This window comes from Gambusia affinis, linkage group LG01 (assembly GCF_019740435.1).
Source record: "Gambusia affinis linkage group LG01, SWU_Gaff_1.0, whole genome shotgun sequence".
Classification (NCBI taxonomy): domain Eukaryota; kingdom Metazoa; phylum Chordata; class Actinopteri; order Cyprinodontiformes; family Poeciliidae; genus Gambusia; species Gambusia affinis.
This window is the reverse complement of record NC_057868.1, coordinates 34,524,713-34,545,430: the sequence shown is the minus strand read 5'-3', so window position 1 is coordinate 34,545,430 and position 20,718 is coordinate 34,524,713. Positions and strand designations below refer to the sequence as shown.

Here is a 20,718-nt window from a genome sequence, read left to right as displayed (position 1 = left end):
GGGGTTGTCTGCCTCCAACCTGGCAACCGCAATATTTTCACTGGAGGAAAATATTGGCCACAGCAGCAGACTGCTTGGCTTTACAGACGGCTGACTGCTGTGGGAACTGCAGTAAGCTCTTTCCAGAAGCTACCGTCCACTTCGCTGCCAACACCAGGTACGTGCTTAGTATCTTTGAGCACTTAACATAGTTTGCTTTTTTATTTAGCTAAAGAAGACAAATACTTAGCTTAGCAGCTGCGTCTCTCTCTCTTTTTTTGTAACGGCAGAATTGATTATCTCTCTGGTCGTTAGCCTTTCAGCACAGACTGTTAGCTGCGAGCTAATATTAGCTAAGGCTCTGTGGAAAGGTGGAATAAATCATTTCTACCGAGTGCTGCGATTTGCAGTCAGAGGTTGTTTGTCCTGGAAAGCTTACAGTGGGATAAATTACCAGTCGATGATATTGAGTTTCACCGAGCTAGTCATAAAACGTTAGGTAATATTTGCAAGCTAACGGTAACCTACGGACTTTAGTGATGAGGGGGCTCTGGAATAAAGGCACCATGTAGTTGTCCAAGTTAAATCCGTCAAATTCAGGTAAAAATAAAACCAAAACTTCAGTGTTGGGGAGAATTATAGCGGCTGCGGAGCGCATAGTTGGTGAAAACTGGGTGATTTCACACCTCCCAGCAGACAGGCTGTGTGGTTGGGAGATGGTCAGTCTTTGTCGCGAAGCTGCTTCCACAAAAGATGATTTCTGTGTTAGAAAAGCGACGCCGTCTGGTTACTTTCACGGCAGATAGGCTAGAAAAACATTTGACGTTTGAATACGGAGGAAGAGTTTTAATAAAAACATTGCTTTGAATGTTTGGAGCTGCAGAATAAGATGAATTGTCCTCTACAGACTTTACACTTCCTATTTTTTATTGACTTGATTGATTACCTACCTGGACTGGACCCATCAGATAAATTAATTTGAATAGTTAATGACTCTGCAATGTAGAGAACTTCTGGTTTATGTTTTGTAATCTCTGACTTGACTGAAGAAGTGATTTCCTTTTATTATTTTGAGATGCACTGATCAGGCGTTGCAACCTCTTTTTGATTTTTCTAAGATCTGATCAGCTGATTCTAATATTAACCAGATTTTTCCTTCTAAAAACTGTAACAAATTAAAAGGAAAACATGCAGTGGTTTTGAATACTATAGAAAATGTAGGAAATTTAATTAACTACTCCCATTTATGCACAAAAATGCAAACATTTAACAGTTATGTGGTCATTAATTAAAACATGCATTCTGCTTTTTTTTTAGGTGTTTATAGATTTAATGCAAATGATAACTTGGGGGGGAAAAAACTATTCAAATTTTTCCAAATCAAATAAAGGGAAAATATTCCAGTTATTATTTCCAGCTCAGTGTATTTCTTGCAGTTTTTGGTGCTGCTTGAGTTTATTAAATCAAAATATTTATATTTTTAAAATGTATATTTTTAACCAATATTGAAAGCTTATGAGTGTCCATTTAAATTGGACACTCATAACCAGAATTTAAAATATTTAAATATATAACTTCATATGCTTCACTATTGTTTTAGAAAAACTGGGAATTGATTAAAATATTGGCATTTTTTTATTGCTCAATATAAAAGCTTAGTAGAGCTCTTCCATATTTTATATAGAAGTCCAGTGAAACCGGAATTTTCTATTGCCAAAGTCCTAGAAAATTACAAATTAGAATTACCAAAAAAGACAAAATTCATCCTATCATAAAGGTGAGAGGTGCTTGTTAATGGGGTTGAAAAAAGTCAACCAATATAGGTTTATTTTATTTTTTAAAGTAAAAATAGAAAATAAATTATAGCAAACAATATATGATTTTAAATGTAACTTGTTTTTCTTTTTCTTTTTGAGAATTTCATCTAAATTTGCAATGTTAATATAAATATATTTTTAAATTAATAGCATCAGGGATTTAAGGATTTTTGCATCATTGGGTTGGTTCAAACTTGCATTCTCATTATCTATAGATTTGTTGGTGGAGAAATGTAATTAGGATTTTGTCGTCGAATTAATCAGCCAACAAACTTTGAAGTCTGATATATGTGAGGGTGTAGTTAAGTTTCATTTCTATAGTTTTACAGTTTCCTCAATGCAGATGATGCTGCCAGTTACTCTTAAAAAATATTTAAAAATCTCAACATTGTATCCCGAACTGTCTCAAACTGCAACAGATTTCTTTGTGTTGCTGCAATATATAAACGTTATCATGCAAGCGATATCATTGGTTTTTATTTCCTCAAATCTGCATATCACTTACTCTCAAAGCATTTTAATTTGCTTTTGTTTAATTTGAATGCCTTTTTTTTTTTTTTAAACACACACGAGTGCACCCGGTTTGCTTGAATATTCAAACACCATCCCTCTTGATAAACAGGATGCATCCTAGTGCCGGCATGAGCTGCGGCTGCTGCGTCATTTGTTGTTTGTGCTTACATGGGTCTGACGTCTGAAGGTGTGGTGGAACTGGGACCGTGACATGCCAGGTCCTCGTGAAGAAGGTGTTGGTTTGCTCCAACCAGTTTCCCTTTCAAGAGAAAAAGAAACCTAAAGAGGGGAAACTGGAAACTGGTTCCAGATTTCCAGATTTCTGGTGAGGGCGTCGGAAAGGCCAGGATGGACATTAAATTAAAAAGTGGAAAATAATCTTCTTCTTTTCTGTTTTTTTTTTTTCATTTTTTTTTTTTTTTTCAATCCCATCAAAATTAAATAACATTTTATGAGTTTCTGTTCTCTCCTAATCTAACCAGCTGTTTCACTTACTGTGAAACAGAGTTGTAAAAAGGTCCAAAGGTCAAAAAGCATTTTTCTTTTTTTTCCGTTTAGACAGCAGTCCTCTTGATCAGACATTTCTGAACTCCTGGAGCTGGTTTATTACATTTTTTGATCATCTGTTGATTTCCCTGATGTGTTAAACGGATCAAACATCCGGGACTTTACAGGTCAGGGTTCTGACCCTATGGGTCGTCTTTTGTTATCATGAATCCTGCGGTGAACAGGGGGGAAAAAAATCCTTCAAAGACTTAATTCTACTGACTCTTCTCTTGAAATGAAATGCAGCAGCTCTGCCAAGGACGTTATTAAGGACAGACTTTCTCAAGACAGACAATAATTCATTGAAATCTGGTTTTCATTTATGCGTCATTGCCAGAGGAAATGGATTTTTATTTATTTTTTTTAAGTTGCATTTAGTTTCCAGATCCTACAGAAGTGGTTATTTCTGCTGCATTTATATTTATGTATTTATCAGATTAACCTTCTTTTCTTGAATTTTTTTTCTTTCCAACAGGTTGGATCAAGTCGACTGCTAGAAGGGAAAATCTGTCTTTGCCCAAGTGGAGACGGTCTGGATGTGAACCTTGTTCTTCCACTTCGCCTGCCAGTTAGAAACCTTATTTGGGATCTCCTTTTACCAAGAGCTACCCTCAGTCTGAACACCAGGACAAATATTATATTAAAAGGGTTAAATTTTGGTTTTACTCTGATTCTTCTGCATGACGACGATGGCGAAGAAAAACAGTCTGAAGGGTACGTTCCGGCGTTTGTCTTGTAAATGTCTTTCTGGTGAAACTTTAACTTTCGAGCTCAGCAGTTTGGTTGTGTTTGAATTTCCGTGGAGTCAAATGATGCAGCCGCGCTCCTTTCGGAGAATCTCAGCTTTGAATGTTTACACCGACATCAACGTGTTTTCATCGCATGAGAAAGACGACTTTACTGTGACTCAGCAGTTTCCATCTTTTAACGGTCGTAGATTAACTTTAGACTTTGCTTGTCAGTCTTAATTCTCTTCTGGCATCTTCATAGGATTTCTTTTCTTCGACTTACCCTTTTGTGGGTTTTTTAAACTGATACTGCAGACCTCGAAGTTGGTCTTCTCTAGCTCCATTTATGTATTTCTTTGAGTCATTTGAATCAGACTCTGATTCCAAACCAATCACGCACAAAAGCGCTGAAGTGCTTGTTGCTTGTGCTGCTCGCTCAAGTGTTTGTGCTTAAATGCCTCAACAAAAAGTCCTTCCACCTCCACAGTTCAAAGAGGTTTGAATCCTTATTTTACAAAAATTGTATGCACATATGTGTGCACATAAAAGCATTCAGATTTTCCAAATAATCTGCAGCTGTGATGTGATTAGGATTCATGTGTAATATATTTTTTTTCAGGGTATCTTTGCAAATAGATGCTGGGGCTTCTTTTGTTTTGCAAATTATGTTCTTCATTGGTTTGCAAATGTGGGTCAAGGCCTGGACTGATTTTCTTTTCTTCTTTATAGATACATCTGGTGTAGTGTTTGATACTCGCTCAAAAATGGTCATGTCCCAGGGAGGAATGACGGAGAGGATGAAGGACAAGGTAAGACGCAAATCTCAATAAGTTAATTCAGTAAATCTATTCAATATGTGAAACCTCAAGTGTTCATAAAACTAGGGCTTACAGCTGATTTATGAGACAATTTACATAATAGTAATTTTATTTTATGTCTGAACCCTCAGACACTTTACAGAAATTAAGAAAATTACAAACAGAAGACCAAGTACCAAGAAAATACGTCAACCCAAAACACATTTAACAAAAAAAAAGTAAAACAGTATTGCGTAAGTTTGACCAAAAGGGTTTTAAATACCGAAAATATGTTCTCCACAATTATAGAAGTCTGTGTACTAGGAGAGTAAACTATAAAAGAATTATGGTATATTAATAGAAAGTTGAGTGGAAGGAAAACGTATGGTTGCCTCATGCTGCCTTGAGAGTTGGGATTGTGAAGCGAAGTCTCTCCAGATCCTACAGAAGTTAAACCTAACATCTGTTTTGTTTTGTTTGTTTTATAAATCAATCAGAATAAACATAGAAACTAAAGTGTTGTACTTTATAAAAATATTAGTAATTTATTTATAAATGTTCTTAACTGATCAGCAAACTCGTCTGATCTCAACATCTTAGTGAAGCTGTAAAGTTTTGTCTAAAGCTGCACGACACATTTGATCAAAATCTGTCATTGCATTTGCATAATTAGACTGATTTGGTGAATTATTTAGCAGAATGTTATATTTTAGTCATCGTGCAACTTGACATGAATTCTGCATGTCAAGTTTAATTTTTTTCAGATATGGAAACGTTTTTATCAACTATTTTAAATCCTTGAAGATAATTACACCAAAATAAATATAAGAGTAATGTGGGTTTTTTTTTTGTAATGTTTTAATTACTCGTGATATTTTTGTTTGGGATAGGAATTTCTTGAATTGGGCTGTTTTTTTTAATACCACTTGTATCTGAGCCTGTCAAAATTTATAGATATAAAAAAAAATGAATCAATTAAATATTTACTGCATATATGACTCAATATTTGGACATTTGCTTCAACAGGCTATTTTATTTTTGTTTTATTTTCAGAGAAATACAGGATTACTTTTTTCTTCCACTAAACTTTCCATTAAAATGCTTTTTTTAACTTCTGTTTTTTATTTGGGGTTTATATACGATTCATGTTAGAAGGAACTGGATTTTTGTTTTTTAGCTGTTGCTCATAATCTTCTTTTTCTTTAAAATATCTCTGAGTGAAACGAGTCTTTTTAAATAAGTTTCTCTTCTTAAATTAAGTTACCCATATAAATTGACTCCTAATGTGTTGAGATGCATCTGTATTTGTGGTTAAATACTCTTGAAACTTCTCAGACCTGCACATGTCGAGTTACGTTTGCATTTAGTTTCACTCTGTACTTTTTTTTTTTGCAACATTTAGCTATAAATGTTGCTAAAAAAAGCAGCATGATCTTTTTTTTTTTAAATAAGAGCTGCCCCACCCGTCATCTGGGAATATTTTTGAGTTATTCAACATCCAGATATCCTGGATATTTAGCATGAGATATAAAAGTTTTCCGGTTGGAGCTACAGCTAATGGATTCAGTGTTCGGCTTCTTTTGTGGAGAGGAAGAAAACTTTTAGTTTGCTCTGCTAGTAAGTGTTTTTATTTTCTCAATGTGAAGCGTTTCAGGAAGTTGGACAAATATAGTCGATGCAAATGACGACACAAATGCGTCCGATATTTTAAAGTTGTCCTTCGCTGCAAGCTTGCAGTGCAAGTTGATAAATGGGTGAACTGTGAGTGAATAAAATATTTATTCATTTTGCTGTAAAACCAGAGCAGCGGGACTCAAGGTGTGTTTTTCTTTCATCACAGATCAGTGCGGTGAGGGCAGTTGTCCCCAACAAAAGCAACAATGAGATCGTGCTGGTGCTGCAGCACTTTGAGAACTGCGTCGACAAGGCTGTGCAGGCGTTCCTGGAAGGTATGAGGATGTTGCTGCTGATCTCAGAGTTCTCATGACTAAAGGATCGTCACATAAGTGGCTTTACTTTGTTTTCAAACATCAAGCAAACCCGCCTGCATTTTTTTCTCCTCTCTCTTACGAACAGACGTCTATTGCCAGCTTGTCCTGACATGTTGCCCTAATGCCTGTGAGCTGAAGCAGCTCGTTTCTCTGCTTTCATTAGGCGTACCATGCTTTGAATTCAGCTGTTGAGCGTCATTTGCATGCCTTCAGTTTCACAGGGTTAAATTTAGAAACAGGGTTGTCCTGAACGTCACAGAGCTTTGTTCCTCCCTGGCATCCAGTAAAATTCTTAGCACGTTTGTATATTAAGTTGGTATTGCAAGACTTTGAAGCTCTGACGTGCAACTGATTGAACTAGTTGTGACCTTGGTGTTCTGCCTTTTTTTTCTTTTCCTCCATAGGGAGTGCAGCCGAAATCCTGAAAGAGTGGAATGTGACCAGCAAAAAGAAGGTGAGAGTAATAAAGCACGCAATTAAAATTCCTCTGAGTCAGCATGTTCATCTACCTCAAAGATGCTAGTTTCCATTTCTAAAGTTACATTCCAACTTACTTGTAAAATACTGTAGAAATCTGTCTTTACTTCATGCTCCGATTTGATCACAAGCTTTATATGAATTCCTTGAAAGTGTCTGATGTTCAAACTGGAGAGTTTTGATAAAATGCAATCTACAGGGTGTTCGCGCTTCCTTAAAATGTCTTGAGTTCATGCAGTTAAAATTAAGGTGTTCAGCTGTCTTAAATTCATGTTTTAAGTAAGTTGGTCTTATATTTTGTCTTCACAGAACTATTTACTCTTCTTTGTATTTTTCTTTTTTTCTTGCGGGATTTTCTGTCTGGCAAAAGTTTAAGTTTCATTCAAACATCTTTATTGCATTTTTGAGACAGTAAATCATTTCTAATGTACCTTAGCTAGCTTTTTTTTTTTTGCATCTACCGTGCAAATTTATCATCAATTCATACATTTCTGTGAGATGTAAGTCTTAATTTTTATGGTGTTTAAAAGTCTTAAATTTGAGGTGGTTAAACCTACAGAAACCCTGAATCTAGCATTTGATTAAAAGCCCAAACTTGAAAAGTTATTTATTTATAGTTGAAACCAAATATTTTCATACACCTAATAAAAAGACGCATTTCTATTGTTTCTATTGACCATATTACTGCACAAATTGGAAGTATGAAAATAAATTTGCTTAATGGAAACACGGTAATTCCAAAAACTCACTTTTTTGATAAGTTTTCGCGCTAAGATGAGTTGGTTTTTCGGCCGTGTAAAAATTTGTGTATTTCACAAACCTGCAATGGAAACACTTTTTAGCACAAGAGTCATGTGATCAATAACTGGACGTTACTACTGGTGGAAAAGACAAAGGAGTCGACAGGAAGTGGATTGTGTTTCTTAATTAATAACACAGCAGTTGTGAAATAGTTTTTACGACATTAGAAGAATATGGACAAAGTTTTCCGCACATTTGTAATGGAAACACAGCTGACGTCTGAAGTTAAAACAGACTAAACGTCTCTTGGTCTGGATGAGTTGGAATTACCAAACAAATATTATGCGAGAGATAAAACTTTGTTGAATTTATTTAGTCCCTTCTGTAGAATACCATCACAATATTAACATATATTGTATAATGGTGTATCGAAAGTGTCCTCTTGAGCTCATTTCTATTGTTTTTATCTCCAATGTGGTGCTGGAAAAGTTTGAAAATTTACCTTGAAAGTGCTTGAGTGTTACTGTGGGGAAAACTGCACAAACCCGACATTTAGAGTTGAATTAAACGTGTGTGACGTGAATATTTTCATTTCCAGCCCAAGAAGAAAAAGAAGCCCAAGCCTCAGCCTGAGGTTTCCACAGAGGCGCGTCAGCCGGAGGCGGCGTCGCCCGACGAGAGCAAGGATGATGAGATGAACGGCTTCCACGCCAACGGGTCGGTAATGGACGGAGAGTCTCTGGATTCGCTGAGCGAGCAGCTGGACTCTGTCTCCCTGGATGCAGCCGAACTGGACTCTGAACCCGCTACACCCGAAACTCCGGGTAAGAACGGCCTGTTGTTTTCCTCTAAGATCTGATGGGGGGGGGAATAAATAAATCAAAGAATTGGTTGATGTGAAGGGAAAATTTGAACTTTTATTAAACAAAAAAAACTTGATGTAAAGGTTGAGGCTGCTGATCTTTCAGCTAAAAACCAGGACTAGATCTAGGTGAGGAGGTTATTTATTTATATTGTTTATATCGTAACAATATATTTATTCAATTTTCTGTTTGTGAAGATTTAATATTTGGAAAATGTGGGATTTTATTTCCCCTCAGTAATCGACTCCTTGGGTTTCCAAAGTTCAGAGAACCACAATGTCTTTTTGTTTTACAGATTCTATTTATTTCCACTGACAGAAGGAATGACTGTAATAAAAACCTTTTTTAACATGTTTTCTATTATTTATATATATTATTTTGTATCAAGGAAAAAAGTAAGAAGGGAAAAAATCAATTAAAATCGTAATTTGAATTCACAGGTTTTATTTTTTAAACTATATTGCCCAGTCCTAGCAATGAACTGGAACTTATTTCTCAATAAGAAAACAAAAACCTTCAATTGAATTAACCTATCATGTTGTAGTTAAAAATGTGTTTTTATTATATTTAGGAAAACGTTTTCTAGTTTCTTTTTTTTTTATTTGAGTTTTTGAGTGTTTATGTTTTTTAAAGTAAAAATGTACAATATTTAAAGTTACCACACAGTATTTTTCTTTTACCAGCCATTTTTTAAATTCAAAACCACCCAGTAATTAAACTGGACTAAAAACAGAAGTTGTTTTTAAATTCTCAATTTTTTTGCTTCATTAAAATATTGCATGTTTCTATTTAATTCTGAGCAGATGAAAAGATAGTAACTGACAATTAAATTTAGCATTTTATATCGCAACATTATGGCTCCCAAGTACTTTCTACTTGCTGTACTTGAAACAAATGGTTTATATATGTCAATTTTGACAATTGGGTTATTGCTTTTAAGCATTCTTGAAGCAAAATCTTAATGCTAAGGATTCATTTCCTAAATTGTGCTTAAATCACACTTTATAATTAAGACACTTGCTATTCTTTTAAATGTTCTTTTTATCTCTTAGCTAAAAGCTTAGTTTGTATCATGGCATGATTTTCTCACTCTGAAGACGTGTTGAACTTCTGTATCTGAAACTGGCCGCTCACCCACACAGCGCAGTAGCAGACTTCACCCACATTTCAGCAGAAAGCAGTTTTTGAAAGACATAAAGCGCAACAGAAACTACAACAAACATCTAGAAAGGATTTAGTGATCAGTGTGTCTTCTCACAGGTGTGGAGACAGAAAGTAACGTTAGCGCTCCAAGTCCTGCTCCCCAGCAGGGAAGAAGGAATCACCACCAGGTTTCCAGAGGCAACAAGCCTCGGCACAGGACAGGCTCAAACCTTCATCCCCCCTCATCCTCATTAGCAGCCACCTTTGATGAGCAGGGATCATCAGGAGGGAAAAAGATGGGTGAGTAATTTAAAATAGAGACGCACCGATCCGATATTAATATCTGTATCGGTCCCAGTATTGAGAAAATTCTAGATTGGGTATCATGAAGGTGTGCCCCATCCATAAGGGCAGATCTATTCAGTCTAGCTCTATCAGGGTTTCCCCCAGAAATCTTTTTAAGCCCGGTGCTCAGGGCGCTGCCGCAGTCATCCAACCACATGCCGTGGTTTTGATTTTAAAATTTTTTAAAAACAGTTTGACAGTAAATTTGAAAATATCATTTGATAGTTATATATTTTTGGAAGACTGGAAGATTAACACCTAAACAGGAACTATAAAGTCTTAGAAAAGGCAATCATTAAAACAACATAATAAATTAACAAGTAAAGCCTGGTGGCCCGCCAGGTTTACAGTACCCAGAGGGAAACCCTGGCTGGGCTTTGTGCTCTGAGCAACGTCATGCTTTGAGTTCAGAATTGCACTTTCTGAACCATTTCAAAGGTATCTTGCAGTTTATTACTTTTGACTAAGATAGTCAACCTCTTGTTTTAGTCAGGTTGAATTATTTTATTTTTTATTCAATATTGGCCATTATACTCCTAATTACACTGACTGAACAGATTAAAGCTGTGTTGTTCTGACCAAACTTGTGAAGCTATTGGTGTATTTAAGGTGCTGTACAGGTGCAGAGTTATCAAATAAATGTATATTTCCCCTTTGAAGGACATTAAAGGTTGTTTTCATTCTATTCTAATTCAGTACATCTATGTCTGCTTGTTTTAAGTCAGTTCAGCGTTGTTTTTCTGCATTGGACCAGTTTTGGCCAATACTAAACCTCAGATATCGGTAACAAAAGTGAAAAACCTGAATTGGTGCATTCTTAACTTAAATCTAAATTAAATTAATCTACCCTCTAGTTGAAGTTAACCTAAGTCTGAGAACATCAGAGGTTCCTCAGATGTTAAAAAATAATCTGTTTCCGGCGTGCTGTGGTGGCGTAGGGGATAGCACGACCCACATTTGGAGGCCTTGAGTCCTTGACACGGCCGTCGCGGGTTCGATTCCCGGACCCGGCGACATTTGCTGCATGTCTTCCACCCTCTTCCTCCCCCTTTTCTGTCAGCCTACTGTCATATAAGGGACACTAGTGCCCATAAAAAGACCCCCTGTTGGGGAAAAATAAAAATAATCTGTTTCTCCTCCTCAGCTCCCAACATCGACCGCTCGGTGAAAGACCTGCAGAGATGCACCGTCTCCCTGACGCGCTACAGGATGGTGGTGAAGGAGGAGATGGACTCCTCCATCAAGAGGATGAAACTGACGTTTGCTGAACTCCAGAGCTGGTACGTCGGCTTCCTGTGAAACCTTCACATCTGCTTTCTGATTCTGCTGAAAAAGAAAGTCATCTTACTGAGGGTTTAATGAGATGGAAGCCCAGCTGGCTCTGAACTTGCGTTGCAATTACAGCCATCTGAAAAAAACATAAAGATTGAGCTCCTGCAAAGTTTAATTATTTGGTTTTATTCTGCTGGTGCTCAATGACTAAATATGTCAGTTTTTTGTTTTTTTTTAGCTGAAAACAAGTTTATTTCCTCAGATCATAGGAGGGTGGATTGAATTGGGATAGTTGAGAGGAGTACAATAAATTACATTCTGACTTTTTTAAAAAGCAATTTTGTTTACAGCGACTTCATAATTTATGGTTTTGGTTGCAAGCAGGGCTGAAATGAACAATTACTAATTGATTATTGTATCAATCATCCTGGCAAAAATTGTCACATTCTGTGGATTTTTTATTTAACCAATTAAGCCTTTTTGTAAAATATAAAAAATTTATTCTTTTTTAAAATAAGTAAGTAATGTACATATTTTAGTGTAGTTTTGACTTAATTACTGTTATGTTTCTGCAATAACCTTTTTGAGTCTGTATCGTGCAGTTAATGATTAATTACTAAATTAGTTGAGTTATTTCTATAATTGATGAATTGTTTCAGCCCTAGTGGCTGCAAGTGGTTTTTACTCCCTTTTTCGTCTTTTTGTCTTTTTATTATGGGTATTTAAAATATCTTTCAGTTAAGTCTTTACAAAAATTAAAGTTCATTTGTATTTGAGAGGGTAAATTTGTATCATTATGCCATTGTCAATTGATTACTTAAAAATGATCTCAAAGCGACAATATTATCGTTTATCGTAATAATTACTGGTGCAATTTATCATCCAGCAAAACGTATCTCAACAGGCCTCATTATAGTTTGTAGTAAATTTGAGTGCAGCTCTTTTTTTCAATGTTATTACACTCAAAGTTTCACTTTTATTACATTAAGTCAACAAAACATCTTCTGTTGAGTAGTACTGGATTATTGTGACATCTGAGACAGGAAGGTGGCAAAAAAAACTTGGGCCACATAAACAATGTCTCCTTTTTGTTGTTTGAGTAAACTGGTCACAGATTTCAGACTGGAAAACGATCCTATGGGAGTCTAAACATGACTGGTAACTATTGCTGTGACGCGTCGCCCTGCAGCGTTTTCCAATGCAGTAAAATACTTTTTGTTTTGTTTTTTAATTTTTGTTTTCTCACTTTGGTGATTTCTATAACTAGTTCAGCTAAAAGTAAAAAAAAACCGGAATATTGTTGAAAAGTGAATTTATTTCACTAGTCCAGTTAAAAAAAATTTAAATTAATAATTGTAGATCAGGACTGCAACAAACAATTTTAGCAATCGATTATTCTATTGATTTAATCTAAAGTCAAATCAGGCCAAACCTTTCGTTTTAGGTCAATTAGAATTATACAAATTATTTCTATTTGTAACAATAGTGGGATTAATTTCTTTATTAATGTTTAATAATGCCTAGTGTCACAATAAATCAGTTAATTAAATTAAAACTATTTCAATAATTTCCATTTCTTGTTTCTCTTTCTACCAAAGACTGGATGAGAAAATGATTAATCTCAACTGGCTCCTCTTTTGAAGGAGAGTTCAATTTAGAGACTTCAGTTTCAATTTTATTTGTAGTTTTGTGTATTTAGTTTTATTTATTTTGGGTATTTAGAATGTCTTCCAGTTAAAGTGGTAAATATTCATTGGGAATCAAAGTTTAGAAATCTCTGAGATGGTGTACTTGCGTTATTATGCCATTACTGCTATATTACTTAAAACTTGTCTCAAAACAACAATATTATCATTTATTGCAGTAACTTCTGGAACAATTTATCATCCAGAAAAATATTATTGCCTTAATGGATGCATAAATGTTTTCTAAAACAAAATTTTAAAGGTGCAATAATTTTTCCCCCCCCTTAATTAGATTTAGACAGTTTTTAAATGGTGGCAGCATTTCTTCTCCAAACTGTTGTGATATTATAATAGAGAAAAGTTGTGTTTTCTAGTGAGTTACTCGTTGTCGTCTTGTTTTCTTTCCAGCTTAATGGACAGAGAAGTGACTCTTTTGGGAGAGATGGACAAAGTGAAAGCTGAGGCCAGTAAGTGCTGCGTTTTTAAGTGTTTTTACGCTGCGCTCGGCTCGTCACTGATGAGCCGAGCTGCTGGTATTCTTCCATCATATGATCACCTGACTGAAGAAGAATCTGACCCAAATCATTCCCAGAAGGAGTAACAGAGATTGTTGTGGAACAGCAAGTCCCAGTTTCCTGAAAAGTGCAGCGACGCCCTGAGGGTGCTGATCTACCTGCAGCGTCTTCCTGTGTGTTTGTGTGTGTGTGTAACATGACAGAGCAGGACTTCATATTTGTATAAGTAGGCCATTCTCTCTTCCGCTGTCCTCTCAGTGTGGAGTGTTGTGTGTTTGAGGCCTGGAAACGCTGAATAGTGTCAGGTGTCGAGGGAGACTCAATGCTGCCTTTGTGCAAGGTGTGCAGTGAATTGAGTGGAAACTTGAGTTCCTCCTCAACAGAGCCAAAGCAGTTTCTTGAAAATTTACCCCTTAATGTTGGGCTGTGTTTGTGTTGTTATAAAAATGTTTATTCTGGTGGGAAATTATTGCTTTTTTTTTTTTTTAATCAATGCCTCACTACCTGGTTACAGAAAGCAGCAGCAAAGGTGAAGTTTATTCTTTAAAATCATCTATAATTGGTATTTTGCTATAATAAATTATATTCTACAAGCTTTCTGGAAAAACAGACATTTTCCCCCAAATCAGGACAAAATAAATACTTTATTCCATTTATGCTGCTGCCTTTTTATGCACATATTTATTCCTGCATGCATCTTTCTGTTCAGTCATTCTTCTGTCTTTTTCTCTCCTTGCCCTACATTCAGCTTCCATTTTTATATTTATAGAAAATTATCTAGAAAAAAGCTGGGTACTGTAAAGATGAGTTCTATGTTGACATGGAAATAAGATATGGCTATCTGCTGTCTGTCAAGAGGGATTAAAACATGTCCTGTTTCTTCACTCACACCAAATAGTTGCTGTAACATTAAAATACAAGAGGAAATTTGTTTTAAGTTGCTGCACTTGAAGAAATGTTAAGATTTGAGCAACTTTTAACCAATCACGATCCACAACAGCTTCTGCTTTTGTAGGTTGTTGCTGTTCTGCAGCGGTCAGACCTGCCACTAGGGGGCCACAGAGGGAAAAACGGTGAATGCCAACCAGGGTTGATTTAATTCACATGGGTGTGAAGACTGTAGAAAACCTTCTGCAGATCCCATTTCTGAGAAAATTCCTGCAGGATCTGAAAATGTATCAGTTTGAAGTGCAGAGCTGAAGGCCGGTCAGGTCACTGGCTGCCCCTCGTCCATTTACAAGATGCAGCAGGAGAAGGCACCAGAGTTAATAAAATCTAATTTTTTATATGGATACCTGGCTCCTTCTCTCACCAAGAGAAGAAATCACTGCAAAAACACAAAATCTTACCAAGTATTTCTGTCTAGTTTTAATGCAAATATCTTAGTCCACTTGAAATAAGACAAAACTATTTTACAAGCAACTCTTCAGCAAAATATAGGAGCTTGACATGAGTCAATAATTCCTTTTATATTAATAAAAGAAGGTACTAGTTCCACTGGAAGATTATTCCACCTTTAACAAGACATGTTAAGTGAAATAATTTGCAAGTGCTATTTATCACTATTTATCAAAATGAAGGTATTATTGACCTAAAATAAGCTCGTATTTTCTGCTGAAAAGTTACTTGTAATTTAGTATGCTTTAAGACAAAATCTAAGATATTTCTAGCAGAAACTGGACCAAAAAATAGTTGGTAAGGTTTTATGTTTTTGCAGTGAAGGGAGCTTTTCTTCCTTATTGCTTTGTGTTAGAAACCTCTCAGGACTCGGAGGTTCAGTTGAATTTATACTTCAATGATATTTTCTTGTTTTCTGCAGGAAAGAAAGAGAGACCTTAGGCCAACATTTTTAATACTGGGCACCTCTTTAAAATTTGCTTTGATGCAAATATTTGCAGCCTGTAGTTGTTTCTGTAAGACAGTCTGTGAAACCATTTACCTGATATCTGAGTTTCTGTTTTTTGTGTTGCAGTTATGATTCTGGACGCTCGGCAGAAGAGAGCGGAGGAGCTGAAGCGGCTGACGGACCAGTCCGGTTCCATGTCTGAGGAGCAGCTGACTGAGCTACGCGCCGACATCAAGGTGCTGCTAGATTTTCACTCTGCTTTATTTAAATTAACTTTTATTTTATGGGATAACGCAAGATAAACAAAAGACTTTAACATTCTGGCTTGAAATAAGCAGAGAATTTGATTTTTTTATTTTTTTCCAGCATTTTGTGAGTGAACGTAAATACGACGAGGACCTTGGGAAAGCTTTAAGATTTACCTTTGACCTTGAGCCACTGAAGACGAGCATCTCTAGGTTTGGATCAGGTACAGCACTTTAGTTCCTTTATTTTTCTCTTTATTCATACTAAAATATGAACGAAAGTCCAGTTTTATCTCTCTTATCCTCATGTAGACACGTTTATCTCTTAGGTTATCCAAAAACCCAATAGTTGAGACAGCAGGTGTTTTGAAAACGATCATATATTTATTGGTATTGGAATGACATATGGACATGGCATAAATCAGATTTATTTTATTTTTTTGTTTGTTTTTGTGTGAAAACATTGTAATCATGGCATTCACTGCATGTTTTCCCCTCTTTCTTCACCCAGTTTCCTGTCGGTTTACTGTTCAGTTAAGGCACCTAATGCCAAAATCAGTCGCAGTAGACGCTCACACCTGTCTGATCATGATGCTAAACTTCAATGCGTCAGATTTATTGACGGAGAGCAACAGAGAAAATGTGTTTATAGAAACTCATGATGAGGAAATTTTAAAGTACAATCTTAAAAATCTAATGATTTCTTATCGTCTTGCTGCTTCTTCACACGCATGTCGGCTAAAATCCTCTGAGATTTGGTCGGCTGAAAACACTCAGCTTTATCTTGAGCAAAACGTTTGTTTATTTTTAACCTACAAAGACTTTACTGTTTCTTGAAGCCCTTAATTCTCAAAGAATAACTGTTTGTGGTTAAATTAAGCTTCTTTAAATCTCCAAAAGTCAGTTTTGTTAAAGAGGCAGGAATCGTGTTTTGCTGTTTCTGACTCGATGTGTTTCTTCTAGTGTACCATCCACGTACGGGCTACTCGGACCGGTCCCGCTGCAGCTCCACGTCCTCCTCTGTCGCCAGCCCAGTCCAAACGGAGACCCCTCCTCCCACCCAGACCCAAACCGCCCCTGTTGAAAACCGCCCGCCTCCAGTCAAACAGGTGAGAAAGAAATAAACTCATTTATCATCTTTATCACATTTGTACTTCTAAAACATCTCAATTCCAGAGCAAAAATGTGGTACATAATTGTTAAATGGACAGAAAGTACTTCTTAAACCTGTGGCCTAGTTCAAGTCCAGATCTAAATGGAAAAAATCAAATCAATTTCTTTTTTTTTTGTATAGCACCTTTCAGCAACAAGGCATTTCAAAGTGCTTCACATCATAAAAGCACAAGATTACAAAGTCATAGAAGACACAGTCAAAATTTTGCTCATCAGATTATTGATTCATGATCACGTTTCAGATACAATCCTAAACAGGATACATCTAGGATACAATCCTAGATTTAAAGGAAGTCAGTGTTTTTATTGACTAACCTGTCGACCCTAACCTGTTCAAGAAAGCATAATAGTTCACCTTTAACTTTCACATCTTGACATGTTACAGGCACAAACTTTAAAAGCGTTTTAAAGGGCGTGCTGTGGTGGCGTAGGGTATAGCGCGACCCACATTTGGAGGCCTTGAGTCCTCGACGCGGCCGTCGCGGGTTCGATTCCCGGACCCGCCGACATTTGCCGCATGTCTGCCCCCCTTTCCTGTCAGCCTACTGTCATATAAGGGACACTAAAGCCCACAAAAGACCCCCTGGTGGGGGGGGAAGCGTTTTTAAAAACTCAACTTATTCATTTTTTTGTGTTAATTTTGTCCTCAGATTTTCCAGGGAAACAGGCGAACCTTCCAGGGACCCGGCTACCACTCGGACGGCCAGCGGTACAACGGCAGCTCCCACCACGACAGGAACGCCGGGCGCGGGAGCCACCGTTACCAGGGCAACGCCGGCTCCTCCGGCCCGTCCTCACAGCAGCCCCACGGCTTCAGGGGCCCCTCCCATCCCCCCCACAACCCGGACCGGCCTGCCCACAACGGGCTGCCCCAGCGGCTCCCTCGAACGCACTGCCCTTGACACCGGAAACCGTCTCACTCAATCAAACCCATCCACTACCCCCACCCCCAAAGCGCCCCATTTCCCCTCCACCCCAACGCCCTTCAATGAAGAATAGTATACAAGTTTACATATTTCAGTCAGTTGAGCTGTAGTGCCGCCGCTCCGCATCCCTCTGTTCATTCTTTGAACTTGAAAAGCTCTGACTGTCTCTTTCCTCGGTTCGTTTCTCGGTTTTTGTGACACTTTCTATCTTTAGCCTCTGCTGCTGTGGCTCTCCGTCGTTTGTCATTACCGAGACTCTCGCCATTTACCTGCAACAATCTGCGCACTATTGAAGTTGAACTCTTAGTACTTTCCTTTTTATTTTTATTTTCTTTGCGCCGTCAGCTCTCTGATTTGAATTTTTAAATTTTTATTTTTTTTTCGTCTCCAAGAACCATTTCAATGCCTTCACTGTTTGGGGGGGTAAAAAAAAGTGTTGTGGAAGTTAAAAAGTAGTTGTAGCTTTCCGACATGCAATCAACACTACAGACCGTCGTCTGTCTTCGCTAGGTGGAAACGAGACATATCAAACTGTAAATCAGAGCTTAATGTTTGGCTGCTACAAACTGTAGGGGAAACTTGATGTTTGGACACAAAAGGAGTAGTTTAACTTTTATAAAAAAAAATAATGCTGATTAAAAAAAGAGGCTCTCGCTCCTTTTCTCTCTGCTGGATCGCTTTGTTTGCTCTCCATGTCTGTAGGGAGTTGAGAGTATTCCTGTTAATTTCGCCTGAAGTGGAATCCATTGTTTTCTGAGAGGGCTCATATTCTTTCTTTCTTTCTTTCTTTTTGTAAACTATTAATGAAGGAGGCTTTGGTGTACACGTTATTTCATAATCCAGAGCATTTATCCAGCTGGATGTTCTCCTGCATACCCAGTTCCTTGCTTTATTTTGTTTTTCTTTTTATCCACATAAGTGGCATAATAATGTCCTGCTTGCCTTTAGTTGCAGACTTCACATTTGCCTTTCTGCAAACACAGATGTCTCTGTCAGAACCTGGATTCCAGGATTTGTATTTCTGTTGTTTTTTTTTTATCTGCTTATTGTCCGACTGCAGAAGTAAAGTTCTCATAGGATGATGGAACGCATCGGGCGGGTGTTGATTTCTTCTTTCCGCGGCTGCTAAGGAGTTTCTTCAAGCAGCTTTTTGGGGTTAAATTTTCCTCTTTGTGTCCAGTTTGAGAACAAAACGCTGGTGAATACCTCATAGCTGATCCTCTGTCGTGACCTGTTTCCTTAAGAGACGGCCGACCCCCTGGTGATTCCTCACCACCTACGTTGATGTAGTTATGTACATAGAGCGAGCTGCAGAGCCGTAGTGGGAAACCAGTCGTGTTACTTTATTGCTTCATCTCGTTATCATGTCGTCTTCCTCCAAGCGGGAAAGAAAAAAATTCATCTTTAAGCTCCTTTTCTTTCCTAATTTTTCTTTTTAGTTTTTTGAAGTTTAAGGTAAAAACAAGATTTATTTTACGAGTTAAATTAGTGATTATTGTGGAGAAAATAGAGATGGGGATGAATAAATGGTGATTAGGCTTGACTGAAAGTAGTTTTTTTTTTTTTTCTTTTTTTTGTTATTTGGGAGAATGATTGTTGGCTTTCTCTTAAGATTTTAGAGCATATATGATGGTATTGTGAGCAGCCAGTTAGCTTATGATAATGTAGCTAACTGGAGGCTTCTGGATGTGATCCACAGACGCTCAGATGTTGCCGTTTGTGCTGAAATTGTTTCGATTTAGAGCTTAAAACTCGCCGTATTTATCCGTCGGAGCTGATGCAGCTTTTATGGGAACTCTGAGCAGACTTAAAAATCATGAAACATTTCCACAAAAGTAGGGAGATACTTTGATTGTTTTGTTGTTTTTGCATGGAGTAAAAAAAAACACATCCAGGTTTCTTTCTTTTTTGTTAAATCACAAAAAATGCATATTTACTGAAATTGTATCATGTGCTACAACCTTCCTCGCTCGCTCCTCATCAGCTCTTTGCCTGAGAACGGGCCGCACTGTGTACTGAATCAAACTGCAGGACACATCGAACACAAATCCCCTGATAACCTGAGAAACGCTGGATTCTCTCTCTCATCCACATGTTACGTTTTACATTCCAGGCTCCAGAAACGTTTGGGGTTTTTACTACAAATGACAAAAAAAAAATCTAAAGCGAATAAATTTAACTCATTTTATTTTCTTTTTTACTTCTTCCTCCTACCCTGCTTTAGTTCTGATTCTTTCCTGTACATACATGTATGTAGCTATATGATTCTGTGCTCACACCGGGCATTTTGTATGTGATATTCATATTAGGCATATTTGAAGTCAAAAACATCCGTTTTGTTCATTCTTCCAACTGTAAACTCAAGTGCCTTTTCTTGTCCCTTCTTCTCCCTCTGACATTTTCTCCTTCACCACAATACGGACCAAAGACATCGACCGTCCCCGACAGTCCAGCCCCGTCTCTCTCCCTCTCACTGAATGGCACACTTTTCATTTACTACAAATAAAACTGTTTGCAATACCAAACGTGTATCCTGGAGTTTTGTATTCGACAAAATGGCAAAACAAAACAAGCAAGGGTGACCTTTGCAAATATAAAAAATCCCTCAAATGAGTAATTTATTAAAAGGTAAAAGCCTTAGTTGTAGTTTCTTGGACACATTAAATCAGATATAATCAGATTTTTTATCATGTGAATAAAAGTTTAAATCAGTCGGTTCTTCTTTTTAAAGGTAATTTTTTGTAACCTTACAATTGATTTTTTTTATTTTTATTTTTTTATTAATTACATCAAAAATTCACTACTAGTAAATTTAAATCTCACTAGAGCATTGCTTCAAAAAAATGCAAATGACTTTATTCATTAAATAGTCAAAGTATTATAAGAATATTCATAATACAGGAGATCAAAAATAATACGAGGAAAAAAGTCGTTACATTACCAGAGGAGCCATTATTTCGACTTCATTTATTGTCCACTCCTTATTGCGCCCGAGCAGCTACAGCCTATTGTTTTCATACTGCGAGTTTATTCTCGTAATATTACATCTCGTAATTTTCATTTTCTTAGCGTAGCCCTAATACTCCGTCGTAAAACTGGGCCATCACAATATTAAA

General features: G+C 37.0%; 1 protein-coding gene across 1 annotated transcript; it reads left to right on the top strand.

The window, feature by feature from the left end:
• The first annotated feature begins 15 nt into the window (after nt 1-15).
• On the top strand, nt 16-20,127 carry spats2 (spermatogenesis associated serine rich 2). The gene is made up of 13 exons (XM_044129313.1): nt 16-157; nt 3,331-3,569; nt 4,313-4,392; nt 6,221-6,329; nt 6,776-6,825; nt 8,188-8,413; nt 9,713-9,895; nt 11,085-11,220; nt 13,306-13,364; nt 15,385-15,494; nt 15,625-15,727; nt 16,467-16,612; nt 17,327-20,127. Exons 2-13 carry the CDS (start codon nt 3,536-3,538, stop codon nt 17,576-17,578), a joined length of 1,488 nt encoding a protein of 495 aa, XP_043985248.1. The 5' UTR covers nt 16-157; nt 3,331-3,535; the 3' UTR covers nt 17,579-20,127.
• Nucleotides 20,128-20,718: the final 591 nt, after the last annotated feature.

What these genes read in the sequence shown, in the direction of transcription:
- spats2 (XM_044129313.1), top strand. Translation starts at nt 3,536, where the DNA reads ATGACGACGATGGCGAAGAAAAACAGTCTGAAGG. An exon ending in CAAAGTGAAAGCTGAGGCCA is followed by an intron (nt 13,365 to 15,384) that starts GTAAGTGCTGCG and finishes TTTGTGTTGCAG; the next exon opens with TTATGATTCTGGACGCTCGG. An exon ending in GCCCGCCTCCAGTCAAACAG is followed by an intron (nt 16,613 to 17,326) that starts GTGAGAAAGAAA and finishes TTTTGTCCTCAG; the next exon opens with ATTTTCCAGGGAAACAGGCG.